At 49.0% G+C, this 20,433-nt stretch overlaps 1 protein-coding gene across 7 annotated transcripts in view; it reads right to left on the bottom strand.

Moving 5' to 3' along the window:
- The window catches only part of RYR1 (ryanodine receptor 1), a 246,068-nt gene that overhangs the window by 191,423 nt on the left and 34,212 nt on the right, over positions 1-20,433 (bottom strand). For all 7 annotated transcript variants that reach the window (XM_030218373.1, XM_030218376.1, XM_030218375.1 and 4 more), the window contains exons 4-19: positions 17,654-17,728; positions 17,396-17,474; positions 16,586-16,698; positions 16,245-16,344; positions 15,941-16,037; positions 15,496-15,570; positions 13,295-13,451; positions 13,036-13,197; positions 12,641-12,762; positions 10,178-10,364; positions 8,393-8,528; positions 7,667-7,762; positions 7,072-7,190; positions 6,609-6,742; positions 5,202-5,443; positions 46-238 (exon numbers count right to left, since the gene is read on the bottom strand). In XM_030218373.1, the coding sequence (XP_030074233.1) occupies positions 46-238; positions 5,202-5,443; positions 6,609-6,742; positions 7,072-7,190; positions 7,667-7,762; positions 8,393-8,528; positions 10,178-10,364; positions 12,641-12,762; positions 13,036-13,197; positions 13,295-13,451; positions 15,496-15,570; positions 15,941-16,037; positions 16,245-16,344; positions 16,586-16,698; positions 17,396-17,474; positions 17,654-17,728 (2,087 nt within the window). The remainder of the gene's footprint in view (positions 1-45; positions 239-5,201; positions 5,444-6,608; positions 6,743-7,071; positions 7,191-7,666; positions 7,763-8,392; positions 8,529-10,177; positions 10,365-12,640; positions 12,763-13,035; positions 13,198-13,294; positions 13,452-15,495; positions 15,571-15,940; positions 16,038-16,244; positions 16,345-16,585; positions 16,699-17,395; positions 17,475-17,653; positions 17,729-20,433) is intronic.

The raw sequence follows: 20,433 nt of genomic DNA, 5'->3' as shown, positions 1-20,433 counted from the left end.
GATATGTCTCTGTCCAGACATGTTTCCCCAAGGTGGCAGACTCACTTGATGCCAGCAGAGAAGCTCACAACGGGGTAGAAGAGTCCATCAAGGTTAAAGTTTTCAAACATGCCCTGCACAGGGAAGCCGTTAATGCGAAAGGAGATGCTAGGCACACTGAGATCCAGGCAGCAACTGATGACATCATCAGCTGCCAGTTGATGCTGATTGGGCGAGGCCACTGCTCTGGCTATGCGACCTGATCAAAAGCAGACAGAAGATCTTCAGTGACTTATAGAAAGAGAAAGAGTAGTTACTTACCTGTAACAGGTGTTCTCCGAAGACAGCAGGCTGCATATTCTCACAAGTGGGTGACGCCACGTCGGCCCCGGAGGATTTTAAAGCAAAATCTCAAAATCTCTTTACGGCGTTCCGTCGCGCGAGCGATCGTACTGCGCATGTGCGCACACCTATTCCCGCTCGCCGAGCGGACACGCCCCTCAGTTATATCCAAAAGATGGAGGAGACAACTCCAAAAGGGGAAGGTGGGAGGGTTTGTGAGAATATGCAGCCTGCTGTCTTCGGAGAACACCTGTTACAGGTAAGTAACTACTCTTTCTCCAAAGACAAGCAGGTTGATATTCTCACAAGTGGGGTATCCCAAGCTTTCAGGCTTACACAACAAACAGTGGTCAATAGAGTCTCGCAACGGCGAGGCCAGAATAAAAATTGACCTGAAAAGAAGAAACATCTAAATGAGTGTAGCCTGGAACAGAACAAACATGGGCTTAGGAGGGTTGGAGTTGGATTCTAAACCCCAAAGAAGTTCTGCAGCCCCGACTGCCCAAAACCGACTGACGCGTCGGCTATTCTGCTGAAGGCAGTAGTGAGATGTGAATGTGTGGACTGATGACCACGCCGCAGCTTTGCAGATCCCTTCAATAGTGACTGATTTTAGATTAGTCACCGATTCAGCCATGGCTCTAATTTTGTGAGCCGTGACATGGCCCTCTAGAGTCAGTCCAGCTTGGACAAAAATGAAGGAGATGCAATCTGCCAGTTAAGAAGAAATGATGCGGTTTCCGACAGCAACTGGCATTAAAAGAAATAAACAACTGGGCGGACCTTGCGAGGGAGCTCGTCTGCTCCACGCAAAAAGTGCGCAGCTTGCTTTCGCCAGGGCTTGTAAGATGAGGGAGAAAGCATGTTGGCAAGACAATTGACTGGATCAGATGGTACTCTGATACCAGCGCCCGTAAGAACCTTGGCTGCATGCGAAGAACTACTCTGTTAAGATGAGAAGTAAGGTAAGGAGCTTGAGCTACTAGAGTCTGAAGCTCACCGACCTTTCGAGTTGAAGGAACAGCCACCAAGGAAAATGACCTTCCAGGTCCAATACTTCAGATGACAGGAATCCAGTGGCCCGAATTGAGCTTGCAGCAGCTGGATGAAAACGACATTGAGACCCCAAGATACTGAATAAGGAGTGATAGGGGCTCTGACCGAAGCATAAGAGCCAACTGTAAAAATTATTGGGGGTGCTAAGCCCAACAGAAATAATCCCCCTTAGACACATACAAGGAATTCTCTCAATACTGTGGGAGAAGTAAACGTCATGAAGTGGACAGCTAAAGGCTGACCTTTTACACGTTGATGATAAGCTCTTATTGCACGAAGATGAATACTGACCGAGTTGGTCTTGAGACCAGATTCAGACAGGTGTAGAAAGAACTCAAGCAAGGTCTGTATAAGACTAGAGGCAGGATCTAGGGCCTCGCTGTCACACCAGACGGCAAACCTCTTCCATGAAAAGAATAACACCTCTTTGTGAAATCTTTTTCTGGAAGCAGGCAAGAGTCGGGAGACACTCTTCTGGAAAAGTCAACGAAACCTACACTCTCAACATCCAGACCGTGTGAGCCATAGATTGGAGGTTGGGATGTAGAAGTGCCCCCTCGTTCTGCGTAATGAGAGCTGGAAAACATTCCAACTCCAGAAGAAGAGGGAATCGTATCTGACGTAGCTAGAAAGGAGCAATGAGAATCATGGCTCCACAATCTTGCTTGAGAATCAGCAAGTCTTTTCCACCAGATGTATGGTAGGATACGCATACAGAAAACTTGTCCCCCAAAGAAGGAGAAAGGCATCCGATGGTAGTCTGCCGTGAACCTGCAGCCTGGAACAGAACTGAGGGACTTTGTGATTGAACTAAGTTGCTCAGCCTGTCGGCCAGACTGCTGTTTACGCCAATTAGATAAATGGCTTGGAGAAAACAAGCCGCGTTGGCGAGCCCACCGCTACATCTGCATGGCATCTTGACTCAGAGGACAAGATCCAGTACTCCTTTGTTATCGAGTACATCACAACCCGATTGTGTGGTTGATTAAAATAATTAGGTTGGATAGCCAGGAGGGATGCAACCTTCGTCAGCAGCTTTTGACTGAGTAAGGTGGACTGGACACCTCAGAATCAAAATGGAGAGAATTAACCACCTCTGAGGGGAATTCCGAAGACTGGCGAACAGTTGGGTTACATCCTCTAGATGTGCAAAAGTGTCAAGGGAGTGACGTGAACTGTGGAAGCCATGTGTCTAGAAGTCTCAATATTACTGTGCTGTAATCTGTTGAGACGGGCAATCAATGTGATAAGGGAACACTTGCACTCCCAGTCCATGAAGATACGCTGCAACAACAGCTAGGCACTAGGAAAAACATACTCTGGACGCAAAGTGAGTAGAAGTATCTTGTAAGCCCAGAGAGCATAACCATTCGTTTTCCTGAAGTATGGGAAGAAGGATGCCCAGGGAAATCATCCTGAACGAAATCTGTTGAGGCCCCTTATGTCTATGATGGGACGGAACCCACAAGGAAGGACCTGGGATAGAAACTCAATCCTTCTTACCCTTGTGGAACAGGCTCGACTGCATTGGTACTGAGAAAGGCAGAGTGTTCCTCTGCAAGTACTCACTGTTGATGGAAGCTAAAGGATTAAACTTCCAATGAACAATGTGGAGGGTTTGATTCCAGATTGAGAATGTATCCTAACCGGACTATTTGAAAAAACCCCCCGGTTGGAGGATATAGAAGTCACCTGTGGTGGAGAATATTTGAACTTCCCCCCGACAGGCAGATTGGCCGGTACGGACATTTGTTGTTTTTTTTTTTTTTTTATATAGTGGCTATGCTGAATTGGAGCCACTCCAAAACCCCTCTCTGGTTCCTGCGGAATAGCTGCAGGAGCCTGATTAGGTGCACGCCGCTGACTAGAACGAGCGTGCTGATCTCTTTAAAGAAGTTCCGAGATGAGGAAGTGTATGCACAGCATATCAACAATTTTCTGCTGAGTCTCCTCCTCCAGGTGAGAGGCACACAGTCATGAGAGTCTGCGCATCACCATACCTAGAGCAGAAATCTAGGTGTTACAATACAAGTGATGAAAACGCCATTGGACAGGAACTTGCGACACTTGGAAAAAAGATGTAGCCTACTCCGGTGGGAATGTTCATAAAGATCTGGCAGGACTTGGTCTTGGACGCGATCATGCCAGCCTGGTACGCCATTCTCCAAAGGAGGCTAAGGATGTGTGCTCTGGCTTCGGGGGCGCCGAAGCAAGTTCTTAGAACTGCTATCAGTTCTGACAATGAAAAAATAAAAAAGAGATTTACTCCGAAGACCTGAAGAAAACACGAAGCCCTAACGAACTCCGTGTCTCCTCAGACGCGGAAAAAGAAAAACTGAGGGGCGTGTCCGCTCGGCGAGCGGGAATAGGTGTGCGCACATGCGCAGTACGATCGCTCGCGCGACGGAACGCCGTAAAGAGATTTTGAGATTTTGCTTTAAAATCCTCCGGGGCCGACGTGGCGTCACCCACTTGTGAGAATATCAGCCTGCTTGTCTTTGGAGAACAGGCACACAACTAAACTCACACATACCAAATGATGCACGTTAGGCATGTGGCACACGCATTAAGCCTTGTTCTCCAGTTCACATACCAAGGCCTCCTCCTCTCATGCATTTCATCAGCAGCAGGGGAAGCTATGATGGAAAGGAAATGCAGAACCTTTCAGTCTAGGTTGTGCTGGAGGCCTGCCATGTTCCCTCGTCCACTCCATTACAAGAAGTCTGCATTACAGTGGGAAGGACACAGCAAGCCTCCAGAGCGACCTAGACTGAAAAGGTCCCATACTTCCTTTCCATCATGATCTCAGCTTCTTTGCGATAAGTTCTGGCTGCCAACCACAGTAGCAAGGTAGGGGAACTGCTGAGGAAGCAAAAAGGGGAGATGCTAGACTATTGTATGAGGAAAGGGGAGCAGAGGAATGACTGTGGCAGCAATGGGGGAAGGGGAGAAGGAATAGGGAGATGTTAGGCTGCACAGGGGAAGGAGATGAGAGATGGAAGATGCTAGACCACTGGAGAGGTCAAGAAGAAGATGTTGGGCTACACAGGGGATGGGGGATTCTGGACTGCAGTGGGAGGGAAAAGAGGGAGAGAGAACATGCTGGTCTGAGGTGGAAGACTGAGAGGAGTGGAGATAGATGCTGGGACCTTGGAGATGGAAGGAAGGGAGAGAAGATGGGGAGATACTAGAATATGGAGGGAGAGGAGAGAAGCTGGATGGTGGGGGGGAGGGGTGAGAGTGAGAAAGGAGATGCTAGAACTGAGGGAGGGGATAGCAAGAGGAGAGAAGCTACAGGGGTGGAACCATGAGAGGTAAGATACTAGACTTGGGGGAGTGGCAGAAGAGAGAAAGGGGAGATGCCTGTAAAGGAGCATCAGATAGATCTTTCCAAATTTTACCCCAAATGCACCACAAGAAAAATTTCACTTATTGGCCTTCAATCTCACTCTGGAGCAGTACATCTTGCTCTTTGGGAATGGACCACACTCAGTGTCTCTACAAACTCAAAAAGGTAACAAACACAAGAGAAAGGAAAGGAATAAAAGAAGTCGATGGGGAACAAGAAGGAAGAAGAAGAAAAGAGAGGTAAAGAAGGGAAGAAGATAAAACATAAGAGAGGAGGCAATAGAGATGAAATGAGGGAGAAAAGGAGGGTAAGAATGAATAAGAGGTAATAAAATAGGGGAGGAAAGATGGAAGGAGGGGAAGGAGAGTAATGGAGAGAGAGAGAGAGAGAGAGAGAGAGAGAAAAGAGGCATGAAGAGATAGGAGAAGAGAAAGATGGAGGGAAGGAGGAGAAGGTGATGAAGAGTCATTCTTACCTGACCACAGGTACAGCCCATCAAATCCAAAGGAATACAGATCATCCCCCACACCATTCGCCCCCCAGCCCTCTCCACCCCCAGGGTAGGGGCTGTAACCCTCCGTCATGGCCCAGCCAACTCGTAGATGTGTAGCTTGAGCTGTCACAAAGGGTTCAACGTGGTCCACAATCATTTCATAGTACCACTTCTTATACTGTGTGGACCCCTCACATGTGCCCAGGACAATGTTAGGCCGCATGCTGGAGACAGAGAGAGATAAAGAGACAGCATAAGATTATGTACCGTGCTGCAATGCCATCCAGTCACTTTGGACTCCCCCGTTCCTATTCCCCTGGTTTCCAGCTGCAAAGTGTGTGAAGCTTCTGATTTGTGAGGCAGAGGGAAGCACTTACATAACAGTGGCCCAGCCCTTGTGTTGCAGGTTCTGCTGCACAATGAAAGCTGCAGAGATGACAGGAGGGCTGATACCTCTAAAACTTAGGAAGTCCTTCTTCCCTCTTTGGAAAGTGATGGGACATTGTGGCCCAGATCCATTGCAACTCACTACTATCTTTGAAACTGTCCCCCCCCCCCCCCCCCAGAGTTTTGCTGCTCTGGGACAGCACTGTTGATCTACGTCTACCTCCTCTTCTACTAGCTTCTACCAGAAATTTGAACCCTGCAGGGCAGGAAGGTCCCATGAGACCACCAGGTCCTGTATGTTTCAGATTTATCTGAAGTAGCCAATGCAGATAAAAAGCACTCCTCTCCCTTTTACTGGCAGGAGAATGCTGATCGAGGTATCGGGCTCTCCAAAATATAAAGGTGCCCTGGGGAAATTATCCCCAGAGATAACAACACAGAGGTGAACAGCACAGAGCAAGATGTGCACCCAGGACAGGGATTCAGTCCCACCTATAACGGGATTAACTATGAACAATATGTAGTGTGGAGTATGACCTAGATCAGGGCTACTCAATTCTGGTCCTTGAGGTCCACAGACAGGCCAGGTTTTCAGGATATCCACAATGAATATACATGAGAGATATTCGCATGCACTACCTCCTTGGTATGCAAATCTCTCTCATGCCTATTCATTGTGGATATCCTGAAAACCTGGCCTGCTTGTGGACTTCAAGGACCGGAATTAAGTAGTCCTGACCTACATCCAATTGCTTCCTCAAGGTAGTGCAGGGGTGCTCATACTTCTGACAATTTTGGGGGCGTGTTTGAGGACAGTAGATCTCCCTTCTACCCTAGCATCACCTCTTGTGGGTAGGGGAGGGAGGGGTCATCTATGTTTATGCTTCAGACATGAATCTGCCCTGCTTAAGTGCACAGAAGCCTGCCATGCCTGCAGCAGATGAGGAACAGGGGAAATCAGCTGCAGCCATTATCCCAGTGTTCCCTTCCCTTTCCCAATACCTGCTGACATAATTGATCATCTGGGTTTGCAAGAGCAGGTCCCGCCGTGGCAGCAGGTTCTCCGTGATGAGATTCTGATTGGATCTGACAGCAACACCATTGCAGACACAAAGAGAGCACAGAACATCCAAAACCTGGACATATTAGAAAGGGGAGAAGGGAGGAGGGGACACGGACAGATAGGGGAAGGGGTAGAGTGAACAAGAGAACCAGAGAGAAAAAAGGAAAGATGACCACTCAAATAATGGTCAAAGAAGTTAGGTGCTGATATTCAGACTAGGAGGAAAGGAGGGGCTCCTGCCTGTTTAAAACATGCTAAACGGGCCGGAGCTGATATTCATCGGCACGTAACTAGACATTATTGCTGAACATGGCCTCTGAACACCATGGCGCTCTCTAATTAGTACAATAATAATAGAAGGATGTTCAGTAGCTTGGTCTATACACTGTGCCTGCACCTTACCTTGTGATTTCGGCCATGTTTATCCAGCAATGAGATAATAGATTTAATGTGATTCTCTTTGATGATGTTCAGAACTTCTGGACTTTCAATCAGCACACAGTACAGCACCTCCAGAATCCCTGGAGAACAGAACCAAGAGGTAGGAATATCAGCTATGATACAGCATCTCCAGAATGACATCAAAACAGAACCCAGAGACAAGAACATCTACCCCAATACAGAAGCTCTAGAATCCAGAGTAGGAACATCTATCTGATATAGCAGCTCCAAAAGAACTTCAAATATAACACAGAGAAAAAAGCATCAACCCAGAATCACATCAAAACAGAACCCAGAGATAACATCCACCCCAATACAGAAGCTCCAGAATCCAGAGTAGGAACATCTATCTGATATAGCACCTCCAAAATAACTTCAAATATAACACAGAGAAAAAAGCACCAACCCCCGATACAGCAACTTCAAAATGGCTGCGAGTACAACCCTGGAGTGGGAATGTCTACCCTGATACAGAACCCCCAAATGAACTTCAAATATATTCTAGAGACAAGAGCAGTAACCTGATACAGCACCACAAGGGAAACCTTTTGCTCACCTGAGGAAGCCTCAAGCCGATCCAACTTGCTGACCAACCAGTCCAGATTATTAGAGAAAAGGGCACAGTTTGATCGGTTCCCACGAATTAGAGCAGCTGGTGATAAAGTGAAGGCAGTAAGACAGTAGCAGCACCAGAAACACACTTTCCACTACCAGACATACACCAAGTGGGAGTGTGACCCCGCCATAGTGACACTGCAGTGTCAAGAACCTCACCTACAGCAGAATTCTGGACTCCCACATCTGAGTTGGAGTATGAACCCCCCACCCCAACACTTATTGAGCCCTGCCTCAGAGTGAATGTGCCCCCCCTCACTAATACATACTGCAGAGCTCAAGATCCTCGCATGTGACTGGGTCTCCATCTTCAATGACCCTTAGAGATGAGCTCACAGTCAGGGTCAGGAGTGAACTGACTATTGGGACAAGAGGGCAGCACTTGAAGGCCTACAGCAGTAGGGGGGGTCCATTCTCCCCTTGTTTCCATCTAGTTTAACCAGTTTTGATAGGTGGATAGGGGCCCATGACACTCAGTGCCTGGGGGCCTGGATCACTACCAGTCCATTCCAGGTCAGAGTCCTTCATGCTCTTTGGCCCCTGTACCTTAATTTTGCATGTACTGAAGCCTCATGGCCACAGTCTGAGAAATGGGCTCAGCAGCTCCCTTGTAGGGTCCTATCAGAAGCCAGCAGTGTGTCCAGTGCCAAGGAGAGTGAGGACTCACCTAGCAGCTCATACAGAAGATTCACAATCTCCTTCCAGGATTCAGCTGCCTCCTCACCAGCAAACTCTGCAAAGTGTGCCGCTGTACTGTAAACATTCAGTCGATCGATGCAATCCAGGACCAGGGTGATCATCCCCTAAAACAGCAAGGAGAGGGGAAGGACAGAGATCTAAGCATCCCGAGCCTTGAGGCTACCATGGAGATAATTCACTCCCTGCATCAAGGTGGTTATTTTGTTATCACCTTAACAAAATCGGGGCAAAAATTACATTTCACGAGGGGGGGGGTGGGGGGAATGAAAAGTTAATATCAACCACAAAAACCCACAGTGAAAACTAACCATAAACTTATCTAATAATTTGAAAAAAAAAATGCTTGTTTTGTGCTCATAAAGGTTGAGAGACCACCACAGATCACAGAACATTTATTTTAGGCACCGACAGAGGAGGTAAATGACCAGAATACCAGCCTGTGCCCACATGCCAGTGGTGTAGCTACGTGGGGCCACTGGGGCCTGGGCCCCCGTAGATTTGGCCCTGGACCCCCTGCCGACAACCCTCTCAACTCACAGAAACAGAACGAAGCCTTGCGCCAGAAGAAGAAGACCTCGGCTGGCGGGGGTTGGGGTCCCCTGCCAGCAAAGGTAGCCGACGGCGACGGCGGGGGAGGGTTGGCGGCGGGAGGGGGGTCGAGAGGGTCGGCGGGGGGGGGGGGTCAAAGTTGTTGGTGGTGGTGGTGGCGGTGGCGGGGGGGTCGGCGGCGCCAGAGGGGGCTAAAATGTGCCCCCTCACCTCGGGCTCTGGACCCTCCTCCCGCCAAAGTCTGGCTATGCCCCTGCCACATGCGCATGTAAATGCAAATGTTCCATCTAAGCGCTGTGCTATAACATGGTGCCTAAATGTAATGGTGCGTAATTTGAAGGTGGGTGTACACATGGGCGGAGTGCATCATTATGCATATAAATTATAGAATACTATAATTTATGTGTGTTTTTAGTGATCTAGGTATAAGCATTTACCTCGGCTCTAATTCACACCTAAACTCAGCCATTCCCAGCTCAGTCCTCGGGGCACAGCTAGTCCCCATCAGGTTTTCAGGATATCCACAATGAACATTCATGAGATAGGTTTACATACCAAGGAGGCGATGCAGTGGCGTAGCCCACCCGCTTTGGACTCAGGCGCACCCAAAATTGGCCATCTGGCTACGCCCCTGAGGCGACGCATGCAAATCTATCTCATGCATATTTATTGTGAATATCCTGAAAACCTGATGGAACTAGGTGTGCCCCAAGGACTGGGTTGGGGATGGCTGCCTAAACTACACACGGGTATTTTACCTGTTACACTAGTAACCTGTAAAGAAAATAAGGTGCCAGACAGGAGCCCTTCTTTGTAGAACTGCTCTCAAAGAGCCAGCACAGGGGGAGGGGACGAGATCAGAGAGACCTGAACAACTTCTATCTAGACGCACACCAACTTAGGTAATCCCGTCACCCCCATATAGAACTGGAACATGAGGAGGGTGTCTGTGCTTTCTTTGCCTAGCATTGTAAAGATAAAGACAAGCTATACATTAATTATGTTAAAATGAAATGAAAGCACCCCTCATCTTCCAAGAAGGACAAGCAGTCAGTACTACACACAAGGCAGGTAAGAGCCCATCTCTCTAGGAGACAACCCTTCTCTGTTGTGCTGCATATCATACAGTGCAAGTGAGAGACTCTCTTCAGATCTCTGTGCTGCAGTACATCATACAACACAGGAGGACGTTAACTAGTCTCACCTCTTCCTGGAAGAGGTTCTGCCGGCTTCTCAGAGATCGGAGCTTGGTCTGTTTCTCCTCATGCTGCAGCTCTTCCTCAGGGTGCAGGAAGTAGGAGATGAGGTCCTGCAGGCTGCGGATCACTGTAGCGATTGGCAGCTGGACTGGCGCTGATGGCTTGTTCTTCCCACTCAGGCTGTCCAATCCCCTGCAAAATACGGGCAGACGCGTTGGTGAGGCAGGTACCAATCAGGGCTGCCGAGAGACTGAGCCGTCGCCGCTGCCCCCGCCCTCCCAAGGATCGCCACTGCCCCGCCTCCACCTCCCCCCAGTTGCTACTTCTGTCGCCTCCCTCTCCTAGGCCGCCGGCACCACAGTCCCCAGTCTCTACCTACCTACCCTTAGCTCCCTTCTGTCTGCCACCCACCCCCTTCATTAAAAAAAAAATCTCAAAATCGGCAAAGCATTCGGTGTGAAAGCGGCAGATCGCCTCAGGCGAGCCTTCCTTCACTGTGTCCTGCCCTCCTCTGATGTAACTTCCTATTTCCGCAAAGGCGGGACACAGTGAGGGAAGGCCTGCCCAAGGCGATCTGCTGCTTTCACACAGAAGGTGCTGCTCGATGGCACTGCAATGCCAATTTAAAGATTTTTTTTTAAATGCAGGGGGCCGGGTGGCAGACAGAAGGGAGCTGAGGGTAGGCAGGTGGAGACTGGGGACTGTGACGCCAGCGGCCTGGGAGCAGGAGAGGGCGAGAGACCTCTGCACTGGGCCCTCCTTGGAGGCCCGGGCCCTGGGAATTTTGCCCCCCTGCCCCCCCTCTCGGCGGTCTTGCCACCAATCAGCCTTCAGCATGATTCTTGGTTCAACAACCACAGAAAGCCCAAGCAGAACATAAGGGTGTGAGAGCTCCCTAAGTACAATTAGAAGTTATGCTGGTTCTCTGGAGACAGCCAGGGCTGGTGCTAGACATGAAGGGGCCCAGGGTGGACACTGGGACCCCACAGCTTGATTGCAGATTGTCCCTCTTTCAACTTCTGGCAGGTTTGGGGCCCCCAGTGACATGGGGGTCCAGGGCAATTGCCTGGTTTGCCCATCCCTAATGCCAGCCCTGGAGACATATACAGAATGCAAGCACACTCTAGATGATGTCATCGAACACAGCCTGGTGTGTCGGAGCGCTCCCATAGCTACGGGAAATCTGAGAAGACTTCTCTGAGCATGTGTGGTGGTTCCCGCACTGCCTCACGCTCCCTCCTCCCCCCAGTCTGTAATAAAGCTGGGATAAAGAGGCCCTGATGAAATTCTATATATTTTATTTAGTTAAAAAACTTCTATTCTGCACTTATCACAATAGTTCTAGGCAGTTCACAATTTCACATACATAATAGAAGTCAACTATACAACACATGACAGTAAACAAAATCACTCAGAATAGACCATCACAAAAACATCAAAATGTATATTCTCAGATACCTGTTGATAGATGAAACATTTGTACAGTTCATACTTCTTGATAGGCCTCTATAAATAACAAATGTTTTGAGATCTTTTTTAAAATCCTTAGAACTCTGGATTCCTCTTAATTCCAAAGGGATTGTGTTCATAGAACCAGACCTTGCTATGTAAAAAAATGTTCCTATATTCTTCTAATTTGACCAATTGGTAGGAGAAGACATCAAACAAACATTTGTTTTCAGACCTCAAGGATCTTCTGGGCTGATAAATACGTAACTTAGATGCTAACAATCAGGGCTGATCAAACCCGGTAAGCAGGGTAAGCGCCGCAGGGGGGGCACCTGCTTTCAAGGGCACTGCTGCCCGCCTTCTGATGTCATTTCCTCAAAGGCGGGACTTCGGAACAAACTCACGAAGGGAGGGAAGGCTAGAGACGGGGCAGGGCTTTCAAATGACGCAGCTGCTGGAACGGAGGTAAATTAAAGATTTAAAGCACCAAGGGCGGCGCGGTATGACGGGGGATGGGGCGGAGAATTGCTGGACAGGGACAGGGTGGGAGAAGAGAGAAAGGAGATGCTGGTGGGGGCGCGCGTGGGCGCCAACTCAGTCTGCAGGGGGGCGCCAACTCAGTCTGCAGGGGGGCCCCAGAGACCCTAGGACCGGCCCTGCTAACAATGGTGAAACCTGACCATTAAAATCCTTAACTATCAGGCAGAGGGAATGGGGGGGGGGGGGTGGATCAGTGTTACTGTGTTCCCCCTGCTGTCTATGGAGAACCCCCATTACAGGTAAGCAACCTTGCTCTCTTTGTCATCCCCATCCTTTCTCAGGTCACCCTCTACTGAGGTCTGGGCAAAAGGTAAAGACCACTGCAGAAGAGGTCAATATACCAGCTTCCATTGCATTCAACTTTTATTTCAGCTGAGCCTTCCTATCCCAGCTGTGCATAGACAACCCTCCAGGATCCCACCCTCCCAGCCTAAGCTCTCTGGGGTGGATACAAACACAGCCCCACCATGCACACATACTTGATGAAGACTGTGAAGAGACCAGAAGTACTGTAAATCATCCGTGCTGCCTGAGACTCCTCACGCTGTGAGCGGGACAGTGACAGTGCATCGTCCATGTGACCTTCCTGGTGCAAGATGGCCTGATGAAAGACAGAATAAGAGTCTGTGAGCCACTTCCTGCCCTCCTTGCCTGTTCTCTGACACACACATTCCCCAACACTGAGCTTGCAGGACAGAACCAGATGGAGACAGAATAAGAGTCTGTGAGCCACTTCCTGCCCTCCTTGCCTGTTCTCTGACACACACATTCCCCAACACTGAGCTTGCAGGACAGAACCAGACGGTCCATGCTCATTCCCTGTCCACACCCAGCCCATTAGGACATTCTCTCAACCATCCTTCCAAGTGCTGACCTTTCTCTTGACGGGTCCCAAACGCACAACTTTATCGGCAGCAGCATAAGTGAGCCAGAGCCCGCTGTTGACGTGCTGCACGAAACACATGGACTCTCCATACTTGATTTCAGCGGTTCCCATTCCCTCCACATCTCTTTTGGGTGCCACGTCCAGCTTCTCCTGCAGAGGGAGACAGAGGGACAAAGCTGTGATGGCCTGGGCAGTCTCTGTCATGGGAGGGGTTGCCAGCACCCACCCTCAAGCCATGTGGCTTTACCTTGGAAGCACGGAAGCAGAATGACGTGGTCTTGGTATTGGCTCTTTCACAGTCCACCAGGATCAGACCCTTCTCCTCATCCCTTGCCAAGTACTTTCCAGTAGTCACATGCCTCACACGGAAGGGCTGTCCCCACTTTAAATGGCTGCCACTCCAGCTGTCACAAGAAGAACAAAAGATTATACAGTCATGTCCAAGATCTGACTTGAGAGATGTCCTGAAAATCTCAGTGTGCATAGCGGGGAATGCCAGGAGCATCCTATACACACTTATGAGGGCAGGAAGGAGGCCTGTTATACAAACAAGTCTGTTTTTTTCTTTTTTTTAAACCTTTTCTTTATTAATACTGGGGTCAATGTTTGCTGGTGGCCGGTGAATGTAAAAGTCCACTGGGGGCAATTCTAGAAGTGGGCACCTCCATTTAAGTGCCATGATGCTGCACGATGACAGCCTGCTCTGTTTCAGCATCTGGATGCTGAGATTCCATTATAAAATTGTAATGTCACCTGGCATCAACAGTTACACCAGCCACAGACCCAGAACACCTGCGGGCTCCTAAATGCATCATGTGCATGTAACTTACAGTATTCTGTACATTACGTGCCCCACCCACAAGAACATCCCCATGCATTTATGTACTACATAGTAACATAGTAGATGACGGCAGAAAAAGACCTGCAAGGTCCATCCAGTCTGCCCAACAAGATAAACTCATATGTGCTACTTTTTGTGTATACCTTACCTTGATTTGTACCTGTCCTTTTCAGGGCACAGACCGTATAAGTCTGCCCAGCACTATCCCCGCCTCCCAACCACCAGCCCCGCCTCCTACCAGCGGTTCTGGCACAGACCGTATAAGTCTGCCCAGCATCATCCCCACCTCCCACCACTGGCTCTGCCACCCAATCTCGGCTAAGACACATGCCAAAGTGCTAGCATTCTGTATGTTTATGCTCCCAGTCACGGGCGGCCCAAGGCAAGATGCCACCTGAGGCAGGGCTGGAATGCTGCCCCCTCCCCCCCCCCCCCCCCCCCATGGGCCAAGTTCTGGCATCTCCCCCTTCCTTCCTCCACCCCCTTCCCTGAATTTACTTTCTTTCTCCATTTTCCAAAAGCAGTTCCCATACGTTGTCACCGGCACTGGCCTCTTCTCTACTGCGGCCACCTCTGAGGAAACAGGAAGTTACATCAGAGAGGTGGGCCGCAGTAAAGGGAAGACGCCGGTGCTGGCATCAGGGCAGCGTATGGGAATTGCTGCCGCCGCCGGCTTTTAAAAAAATGTAAAAAAGATTGTAAACTTGCGGGACAGGGTGGAGGAAGGAATGGGTGAGATGACGCTCCTCAAAGAGTGCCATTAGGTGGCCTAATGGTCGGGCTGCCCATGCTCCCAGTTACAGAATCATTCAGAATCAAACTATTTCGAAGTTTCGTAGATCACTAAAAACTTGGGTGTTTATCAAGTCCTTTGGCTCTAGTTGATTTGTTGTTTAGTTTTTAACATAATGAAGTGTTTTTGGCTGATAATTTTTGTAAACCGTCTTGAGCTAATTGGTAATAAGCTATATACAAAAATGATGTTTATTATTATTATAAGTACATAAGTATATAAGTAACGCCATGCTGGGAAAAGACCAAGGGTCCATCGAGCCCAGCATCTTGTCCACGACAGCGGCCAATCCAGGCCAAGGGCACCTGGCAAGCTTCCCAAACGTACAAACATTCTATACATGTTATTCCTGGGATTTTGGATTTTTCCAAGTCCGTTTAGTAGCGGTTTATGGACTTGTCCTTTAGGAAACCGTCCAACCCCTTTTTAAACTCTGCTAAGCTAACCGCCTTCACCACATTTTCCGGCAATGAATTATCGTTCCTCCGGCCTTCATTGGAGTAATGAAAGGAATTATCAGTTCTGATGTTACACACCAGTAGCTCTATCGCCAAAGTAAACCTCAGAAATAAAAGTCATTTCTAAACATATAGACACACTTGGCGTGCTCCTCTATGGCATTGTTCTCTGATGTATTTATATTCTGTGCTGGAAGTGGGGTGGGTGGGTTGGTTTGGGGGTAAGGGAGGACCAAGCTATGATACAGCCTTGTCAGTAATTCAGGTATTGGAGACTTGTACTGGCTATCTGTATATTCTCTGGATACTCTGAGATAAGGGGGGGGGGAGGGGAGAACCACCCATTCTAGGTATACCTGATCCGCAGGGGCTCCAACCGCCATAGGGAGCGGGCATGGGTGCACACTGTCCCACCCTCGTAATGTGCCAACCTGCAAAAGAAAACAAATTTATTCCATGGGAAGAGGTTTCCTCCTTGTGTCCCACATTAACGTGTCTGTCCTCAGGACACCAACAGCCCATCCAAGCCTAATCCCATGATTAGCAACTAGCTCCGCCCACCTCCCTCTAGAACCAATATATGAGGCTTACCCCTCCTCTCCCTCCCATTAACCAGTAGCCATCCCCATCTCTCCTAGAAGATACTAGTACCCTACACTGCTCTCCCCTTCTGCTGACACTGCTCCCCCCCATTTGCACTTTCCCTCTATTGCTACCGTTGACCTGCTCTCTGCTCCCTTTCCTTCCTCAGTGCTGACTTGTGCTCCAGTTCAGCTCTTCCCTCCCGCCATCCTCACTGACCTGCGCTGCTCCTCCCCTTGGTCAGTGGTTGCTATGGTGAGACATTCATCCATGTGTCCATGGAATAAACGCAAGACATGACCTCCTGTCAGGTACCCTAGAGGAGTCCAAAAGAGAAAGAGATAGGAAGAAGTGGAGGTTATATGGGAGAGGACATAAAGACAGACAAAGAGAGAGATGCTGATTTTAGGAGAGAGGACAGATAGAGAGAGATGTTCTGCTTCTATGAGACACAAAACAGGGACATAGATGGAGTTACACTGACACAGACAAACAGGTACCAATGTCCATCCTAGGACTGTACCTTCCCTAAACTCGCAGCCTGAGGAGATGGGATTCATGTTCCAGAGGGTCTGCATGAAGGAGGCATCCACCTGCAGGTCCCCACTGGCTGTGGAGAGATGCTGGGCAGAAAGAGTAGGGGGAAGAAGACAAGGTTAGTATCATTGCTATGACTGTCTACAGCCCAACATGAGCCCCCCAGTTCCTGAGCTTTCTCCTGCCTTTCCTGATTCCTCATATCACAGGATCCTCCCAGGGAGCTTCCAGTGCAATCAGAGCACATCCTTCCCCCCCCCCCCCCCCCCCATGCAAATCAGTCTATCACTCTTTCCCACCACCCAGGCTATCCCCGCAGATACTCACCAGGTACCGCTCGGAAGACACGCTTACAAGGATCAGATCATCCCCAACACGCACCTTCTCACCCTCAGAGCGCTGCTTGGAAGCGGGGTGAATGGTCCACCAGCAAGCTTCCCCTGTAAGGAGCAGCATTACCACAGAGCCTGAACAGTGAGGAATGCCTGTGTGACCGTAGAGGATCAGCTCTATGCCTCAAAGATCGGGGGACTGCGTAGGGGTTCTGTCCAGTGGCGTACCGAGGGCGGGACGGTGGGGGAGGTCCGCCCCGGGTGCACGCTGCAGGAGGAGTGCTGTGACCAGCCGCGTGGCTGTCGGCTCTGCTGGTTCCCTGCTCCCTCTGCCCCGGAACAGGAAGTAACAGCAGAGGGAACCAGCAGAACAGACAGCTGCGCAGCTGCTCCCTGCACCCCAGCAGGTAAGAAGAATGCACCCGGGAGGGGTGGGGGGGGGGGTTGGAGGTGAGGCGCCAGGGGGGGAGGGGACAGTGATGCGCCGGGGAGGGGACATGCTGCACTAGGGGAGGGGGGGTCGTGCTGCACCCAGGGGGGACGGACGATACTGCACCCAGAGGGAGGGTGCACAGCGGCTCGACCAAGGAACGCCACTGGTTCTGTCTCTGTGCCTCACAGATGGTGTGTGCGTTTGTGTGTGGGTGTGTGCGCTCACGAAGGAGTTCTGTTTCTGTGCCTCACACACAGGGTGTGTCTTTCTGTGTGTAGCGGTTCTCTTTGTGTCCCACAGACACAGGTAAGTATCAGAAGCCATGTGAGTGTAACTGCAAGCGTCTCTGTACTTCATGTGCCAGGCACTCACCTGTTGCATCGTCCTGCAGTCCCACATCAAAAGCCAGTTTATCTGTTAGTGAACGGGATGAGGTCAGGCAGCAGAGATACTAAAGAGAGGACAGAGAAAACCCTGAGTGGTGTACGCGCTGAATGAGTGACATTCCAGTCTGACGGACTGCTGAGACAGTGCCCTATCTCAGGGGCCGTACATCCCGCGTTTTAGGAAGAAGGACATTAACTCCTGAGCCCGCACTCCCCCAGCCATTACACCCGTAACCACACTTACCATTCCACTGTGGGAGTGTCGCAGCAGGATGGCATGACCATACAGCAAAGTTCGGTGTCCACCACCTTGTGAGGACTATATTTAAAGACAAAAATGAGAACAAGATCCCAAATCAGCACCCATATGACTTTCCGCGGTAGGCAGAAGAGTTCTCTGACTGTGCAGATGGCACAGACAGGGATCTCAGCGCCACAGGAGCTCCTGAAGGGGTCACAGGATTCTCACACAAAGTGACATCAGTCCCACTGAGACTCAGCTGCGGCAGGGGTCACCAGCTGCTCCTCTAAAGTGTCATTGGCCCTATAGGGCTCCATTTGCAGCGGTCTCTGGAAAGTCACACCTGTGGGGGAGGGGTGGCTATAGATGATCAGTAACCTGGAGATTCATTTTATCCACCCACCAAATAACAGAAGGGAACAAGTTTAGCCAAATAAGAGACATGGGAATAGGTTTATTGCTTTCCTTTAGATCAGGGCTGTCCAACTTCGGTCCTTGAGGGCCACAATCCAGTCAGATTTTCAGGATTTCCCCTATGAATATACATGAGATCTATTTGCATACACTGCCTCCATTGTATGCAAATAGATCTCATGTGTATTCATTAGGGAAATCCTAAAAACCTGACCTGGCAAGGGCCAAGGTTGGACACCCCTGCTCTAGACCATCATAGAAGTGTGCTCCAATGTGGGAAGCTGAGGAAGGCCGGAGGCCACAGTTGGGAGCCTAGACTGTCCTGAGCAGATGTAACCATCTCTACACTCTCCTCATTTTCTCATTGGGGGGGTGGGGGGGGGGGGCGGAACCTAGTGTCATGGCAGAACCCTGGCATCCTGCCTGTCCACTTGCCCATCTTCAGATTCAGTGAGAGAGGATCTGAAATGCAAGCAAACTGGAAATATTTCCCCACACTCATCAGCTGCACAGCAAAGGGGATACAAGGAATGTACCTCCTCCCATGAGGCTCTGGGCCTGGGGTGGGGAACTGACAGACTCTCTTCCCACACCAGAGCACAGCCTGTTGTTCACGTCCAGTTAGAGAGGAACCATGCAGTCAGCAAGGGACACGGGAAACAGAACCACCACCGCACAACGGAGAAGGAAGGAATTAACTAGTTTCTGGAGAAGGAGGAGGGGAATGGAGCTGGGATCAGACAGGGTGAAATCTGGAGGCTTGAGGTAGGAGAAAGGAACAAGAAACCAGGGAGTGTATCTGGGGCTGCCACCTGGGAGAGATTTCAAAAGCTGGGTGTCTGTTTAGATTGGAACGCCTAAAACCAGCCATACATGAGTCTACAAATAGTCTGCTGTGGTTTCAAAGAGAAATGGAGGGGATGGGAGGAGGTGGCAGGTTTGATATTCAGCCAGCCGCACTCAGTTTTACTGACCGTTGCTGGCGCGAAACCCAGAAATTCAATGCCGGGCCATATCTGGCCACCGGCATTGAATTTCCATGTTTGCAGAGCCGGCTAACACACAACCAGTTAAAACGCGATATTTAGCACTTAACCGGCTATGGATTCCTGCATAAAGACAGGATTGACTTTTATGCCATTCTATTTATGTGATTGCCCTTGCTGGTTAAGTTCTGAATATCGGCACTTAACTTGCCAAGTGCTGACTCCAACCTGGAACTCCTCCAAAATAGCCAGTTTTCTGTTCAGCGATAACTGGTTATTTTAAGCAGCATTAACCAGTTAAGAGCACAGAAAATAACCAGTTAGCCCTGAACAGGCAATTTAACCTGTCAGGGGCTGTTTCTGGCCGGTTAAATCATGTTGAATACTGACCTTTCTATTTCCAGAAAGATCAAAAACATAGGACAATTCTATAAGCTGGCGACTAATTATAAGTGCCAAAAACGCAATTAAAGACATATTTGTTTCATGAAGCTTTCATTGATTATGGACTTTAATATAGTTATAGTCTGACTTTTGTTGTATATTTGGTATTCTCTGCATTTTAAGTTTATGTTTATGTTGTATTATGTTTATATTTTATGTTGTATGTGTTGTGCTGATTTTATGGATGTTTGTTGTAACCCACTTAACTTGAATGGATGGGGGTAATAAATACGAATGTAGGTTATGGAATATTAGCACTTATATGCGTCACTGGCACCAATAATCGGCATTTACATGCATAAGCGCTAGACACTATTCTACAAAGTATGCACCAAATTAACTTACAGCAAGGCAGACGATCTGCAAACTCCAAGATGTAAATCAACGAAACAGATCAGTAGGAGATAAACACAAATTTATTGAATGAAAACCAAATGATATAATGAGCCCGACACAGGCCGTGTTTCGCCCAGCAGGGCTGCGTCAGGGGCTACACATTGATCCTTAGTTGTTAATATCTGTAGACATATGTACTAAAGGAAATGAATGTACAGGAAACTGAGATCATGGATCTTCTCAAATATAAGGTAAAAAAACAGCACAAACTGAATTATCCTAAAGGGTGATAACGTGAAGACCGTCAAACACCCTCGCGACCATCACAGAGTCACAAGGGTGTATGAAGGTCTTCATGTTATCACCCTTTAGGATAATTCAGTTTGTGCTGTTTTTTATCTTTTATTTGAGAAGATCCATGATCTCAGTTTCCTGTACATTCATTTCCATTAGTACATATGTCTACAGATATTAACAACTAAGGATCAATGTGTAGCCCCTGATGCAGCCATGCTGGGCGAAACACGGCCTATGTCGAGCTCATTATATCATTTGATTTTCATTCAATAAATTTGTGTTTATCTCCTACTGATCTGCTTCGTT

Source organism: Microcaecilia unicolor, chromosome 11 (assembly GCF_901765095.1).
Source record: "Microcaecilia unicolor chromosome 11, aMicUni1.1, whole genome shotgun sequence".
NCBI lineage: Eukaryota > Metazoa > Chordata > Amphibia > Gymnophiona > Siphonopidae > Microcaecilia > Microcaecilia unicolor.
Note: the sequence above shows the minus strand (reverse complement) of the source record. Positions and strands in the feature narration are given on the sequence as shown.